The 5,555-nt window shown below is 49.2% G+C and overlaps 1 protein-coding gene across 1 annotated transcript; it reads right to left on the bottom strand.

Moving 5' to 3' along the window:
* Positions 1–1,049: 1,049 nt before the first annotated feature.
* LOC114692742 (vomeronasal secretory protein 2-like) lies at positions 1,050–4,759 on the bottom strand. The gene is made up of 6 exons (XM_037204417.1): positions 4,667–4,759; positions 4,013–4,146; positions 3,713–3,783; positions 2,543–2,653; positions 1,805–1,906; positions 1,050–1,075 (listed from the first exon to the last, which is right to left on the bottom strand). The coding sequence occupies exons 1-6, from the start codon at positions 4,757–4,759 to the stop codon at positions 1,050–1,052; spliced, it is 537 nt and encodes a 178-aa protein (XP_037060312.1).
* Positions 4,760–5,555: the final 796 nt, after the last annotated feature.

Here is a 5,555-nt window from a genome sequence, read left to right on the forward strand (position 1 = left end):
TTTCTGCAGAGGGGGGTGCTGTGATAACTAGTTTTGTACGATGCTGACTAACCTTCATCTTCAACAATGTCCAACAATCTCAGGCTTCAGCAGGCACTTGAAAGGGGTTGCTTTCTTTCAGTATGACCTACGATCCTCAGCAATAATCACATCCAGGCAGAAAGGGACAAGGGAAGGACAATATGTGAGGGTGGGAGCTGAAGAGTTGCTGAATTGGGAACAAGCAACAGCATCTCAGTGAAAGATGATGCCATATGCTCATCCTCCAGGAATCTATGTACCATTGAGATGAAAGTTTCTGGACCTGTATTTATCAGTCAAGGTACAGGGTCATTCCTCTCCCACTTTGGCTCTCATATCCCCATGAAGCACTGTCCACACAGACTTTGTACACTGGATAAACCACATGGTGGGCAAGGTGAGTAATAATGACTAATGGGGCTCTACATAGTACTGTTTTGCTTGCAGGATGATGATGGAGGATTTAGAGTACTCTTAACCCCTCCCCCTTCTGCCAGGTCACTCATCACTGGGTCTCTCATATGATTCCCCTAAGTCCCCACTGGAACAAGAGCCCTGTAGGAACCTGCACACATTTGCATCTGTGATACCCATCTCCCCAGTTGTGCCCAACCCTGTAGCTTCCCAAAATTCTCCTGCCACAAAGTCAAATACCTCCTGAAACCATGTGTGTGTGTGTGTGGGGGGGTCCCATCGAATGAACTTCTAGCATATCCTATATCCTACAGGACTAAGGAATATCATGGTTCTTGGGGTCTGAAACCTACTAGGTCCCACCCTACTAGGTCCCACAGCTCCTCAACCTTATCATAGAGCTTCTCGGAGATTACAGGAGACTCCAAAGCACACACTGAGTCCAGAATGGCTGCTTAAGGCTTTACTTGGGTTTGGGGTGAAACAGAGGGTCCTAGCAGGAGTGTGGTCCGACAGGCAGTGAGATGGTCTTGAAGGATGTGTCTCAGTGCCATGTGGTCCAGGGAGACGGGTACTCCAGGAAAGGCATTACTATGCATTGGTGCAGGATTGGCTTAGGGTTTGCACTTCTGAAGGGCAGCTGTGACAGGAAGAGGAACAGGGGGTGAGGGCCCCTCCTTCTGTTTGGGGGGTAGCAGAGTGGGATTAATAAGGAAACAGATGCCAACCAGATAATTTCCTTGCCATAGATACTGTGGAGACGTTGTCAGACACTCATGGTCCTCAAGCCTACCACGGTTACCAGTCAAGTCGCTAAGGATTGTAGGGAGTGTGTTGGGTGGGAGTTGAGACCACATGGAGACCATGACATGGGAAGGATGCTATGAAAAAAGGACAGATTCTCAAGTGTTCTGGGGTTTTGCTTGGCGCCACATCCTTGAAAGGCCACTCACACCTAGATGTGAAGGGTCTCTCATATCTGTTTAAGGGTCGAAAAGATGGGCCACAAAACTCAAGTACTGAGGAGTCTGAGCTGTCCTAAGGTTCTTCCAGGGGTCACTTACCAAAGTGATCTTTAGGGAAACACGTATCTGTAGAAACAAAGAAAAACCCAGGGTTGAAGAAGTACACTAGTGAAGATCCAGAATCTGTCACACCTGCAGCTTAGATGCCATTATGACCAAGACCTGAAGCATGACCCTGTTGTCCTTGTGAGGAACAAATGGTGACACAAAGAGACACCAAGGACATAGAGAAACACAAAGGTCACACAGGAGGACGTGAGGAGGGTATGGACAGGTCTATGTAACTAGAGGGAAGCATGGTCTCTTCAGTGCCTAGCTTGTGATCTCCAAAGTCACCTGCTTACCTCTCTGCTCAGGCACAATGATATCTTCAGGTAGAAAGCCCTTTTGCTGTACGAATTTCTTGAACTCTTCTAGGGCCTCGTGATTTTCTGTGGGATCCTTCCCTGGGGACAGAGGCCAGAGGAGCACGAGGGTTGTGACTGAACAGCTCTTTAGGGATCCATTAGCACAAAGACAGGATCACTGCCCATCACTAGGGGCTCCACCCTGGCCCAAGTGCAGGCAGGAGAGAAGGTAGCACTTAGAGAAGACAGGGAGGTAGGGTATGAATGGAAGAGATGGACAAAGCCTGCAGGCAGGTACAAGTGGATGTTATACATCCTGAATGGCTGTGCAGGATCACATCCTGACCTGGAAGGATCCTCGGTCACAGGGACACTAGTCTGTCTCTCAAGTCTAGAGGGACATTGCCAACCAAAAGCCTCTGTTAGGACCCAACCCTTCAAACTGACATTCATGACATCTGAGACCCCAGGAAATGGGACTTAGCAGTTCACTGCTTGGAACTCCCATTCTATGTATTCAGGGCCCTTGAGGGCTATATCTGCTCTCTTTCCTGAAAGACCCTGTCCAGTTGTCCCTTCTCTCTCAGATCTGCACAGGCAGCACCTGGTGTCCAGAACCTAGATGCACATCAAGTCTACCATGCTAAGCGTTCTGGTGCCAAGGTGTAGCTGCTGAACATCCTATGGCTTCTGGTAGTGGAAACCACACAGGAAATGAGGTGCCCAGGGTCCTACCGATGAGCTCTCCCGCATAGACTTTCTGCTCAGAGATCTGGCATTCACTGTAGAAGATGTAGTGGTCCATCACTGGCAGCTCATAGATGTACATGAGATCTATGCCCCAAACTGTAGATGAACAGAGAAAATGGGTCTGTAGTGTCTTGCTCCAGATACATTATTCTGACTGTGCTAAGGAACCGTCTAGAGCAGTGGTTCTCCACTTTCCTAATGCTATAACCCTTTAATACAGTTCCTCATGTTGTGGTGACCCCAACCATAAAATTATTTCATTGCTGCTTTGTAACTGTAATTTTACTACTGTTGGGAATCATAATGTAAATATCTGATATACAGGATATCTGATAGTTACCCCCAAAGGGTTCACAACCCACGGGTTGAGAACCATTGGTCTAGAAGATGTTAGCAATGACCCATGAACTCCTAATCATACGGAGCCTGAACTTGGTATGGTCTCAACACAGGAACAAAGTTCTCTCCTGGAAAGGTGTCATGCCCAGGTATGGAGTCTGGACCAATGGCAGCAGGGAAGATGAAGGCTGGAGTCTGACCTGTTAGCAGCTGTGCTGCCCTGCTCCCTAGATCCTAACCCTCTGCTTCCCTATGGGCCAAGGCACAGAACTGTCTAGAGGAAACATGGTCTCTTCTGTGGACTAGCCTATGACCTGTAAAGTCTCCTAGAAGTTAACTGGCTAGCCTCTCATGGAAGCTAAGCAGGTCAGGGATGCTCGAACACCAGGAGCTAGTTTCTGGGAGGAAAGATCACAGGCACCCTGGGAGACTGTGACAGTTCAGGTTAAACATCCACTTGACAAGTAAAAATCTCCTGGGAGATGTGCCTTTGGCTGTGCCACATGTGCATCATCTTGATTATGAAAATTGAAGTGGAAAGACCCATCTTAATTGTGATGGGACTGTCCACTGGGCATCAGACAATAGACAAAGTAAAACAGAGAAAGCCAGCTGGGCACCTGAATGCATACATCCCTCAGCCCCTTCTTCTGGCTATAGATGTAATATAACTAGCTGTCAAGCACCAGCTGCCTTGAATTCTCCACTAGGATGGACTGTACATTGAACAGTGACCTAAAAGAAATACCCTTCCCCTAATCCTTTGGGACAGAGAATTTATCGCTGCAATGGGGGAAGAAATTCAGACAGACTCACAGGCACTGTACTGGCCAGGCTTCTCTGTTTTCTCCAACAGGATGTCAATCTGCAGGCACTCACCATTATACCTGGAAAGCAGGAAGCGCATGAGCAGCCTGTTTCAGAGCCCACACCTGGGCTCTGCTCGGCTTGCGTGGTGAATCATCGACCTCCAAACCCCATGTGAACAGCAGCTATGGTTTTGGGTGGTTGCTGGGAGGGTGTCCCCTCAAAGAATGAACCTGCTTGTCATCAACACTCAAAGAATAGTTGAGAAGGGAAGAGAAAGCTGGGAAGATTCATAGTGGTAACACTCACATGGAAACAACCATGACCTCCATGTTTCCATTCTCCAGGGTTCTCACTGCAAAAGGGAATTCTTCCTTCGGGCTCTTCCCCTCTGTGCTGTTCAGGTCCTTCACTGTGGCCTTCAAGTACCATATCCCTGAGAACTATAACAAACAGAGCCCTGTACACCCTATACACCTCAGTCCAAGCCAAGTTCTCTTCCTAGCTCCAGCACATGGGCAGGGGCCTGGAAAACATTACAGAGCACAGCCTGAAGCCCCTGATATGGTTTGGCCCACTCCCCAGTCCTGTGTTCCTTAAAGTTTGCCTGAAAACCTGTGTTCCAGTTAGACATGAAGTGTCTGTTCCCAAATCCCCCAAAGTCTTTAGGTCTAGGACAGGGAATGAAGGTCCACCCCTGAGAAACATTCAGGTTCTTGGGGTCACTAAAACTAGGACCCTTCCATGTTCCAGCTCTGTGGTCCAAGAGGGCGTTTGTCTGCTGGTGGACCAACAGTAGAGACAGCAGGGCAGTAGAGAGCAGGTAAGACTCCAGGCCAAGGTGCAGTGTCAGAGGCCAGACTCAGAGGACTTCACAGCCCATGAGTGCTAGCTCCAGTCCTCAGGCACTGACCAGCAGTCAAGCATTCCCCCACCCCTGTCCACCATCTCTCCCTGCCTCACGTTCTTGTCTTCTGAGAGGAGGGGCAGGTCATCCTGGGCCTGAAGGACAGCCACCAGGACAAACAGCGTGACAGTCAGGAGCAGGCTCTGCATCTTTGGCTCTGTCCTCTAGACAAGGCAGGTCACACAGGTGACAAAATGTGAAGGCTGTGCTGGCTCCTTGGAGAGTGGCCTTTATTGCCACAAATGACACTGACCACACCCCTCCTAGCCAAATCCATGTCCATCATGGGGATGGAGGCTGTTGTTATTGTTATTGAGATCTGGTGATCATTCTGTGGCAAACACAAAGAAAAGACACAATGCCCTGCAATGTAGGCACCATCCAAGGGTACCACAGACACAGAACCCATTATAGTTTTTAAATGACTCTGGGACAAGAATAGAGAAGAGGCAGCCAGGAAAGGAGGGACCTGGCTTCCTCCTACTCCTTCTCCACACCTGTACTCGCTCTCCAGCCATCCCTAGCTTCTTTGGCCATCTTATCTAGAAGCTGGCTTCTCTCCCACTGAAGCTGAGAAAAGGACTGAGCTATTTACCACATGCAATCCTGCCAGTGCCCTGGGCACAAGCTGCACACTAGGCCCACCCCATTGCCTTCTGCTACTGGGTGAGCAGGGAAACATTGGATGTGTCAGGATCTACCGGACTGTTCAGGAGCTCCTGAACCTTGACTGCTCTAAGAGGGAGGGGCCACACGGGACCAGTAGAGACCACAGTCATCCGAATGACTTCCCTCTATACTCCAGACAGCTGTGCTGTCTTACAGCACTTCTTACTCCACCGTGTCTCATCCCTCTCCTTTCTCAGCTGTAACTATCACCTATCTGTCTACTCAATTATATCCCAAGCTCTTGAAGAGCAGGGCCTTGCCTTCTGTGCTTCAGAC

Source organism: Peromyscus leucopus, chromosome 4 (assembly GCF_004664715.2).
Source record: "Peromyscus leucopus breed LL Stock chromosome 4, UCI_PerLeu_2.1, whole genome shotgun sequence".
NCBI classification, from domain to species: domain Eukaryota; kingdom Metazoa; phylum Chordata; class Mammalia; order Rodentia; family Cricetidae; genus Peromyscus; species Peromyscus leucopus.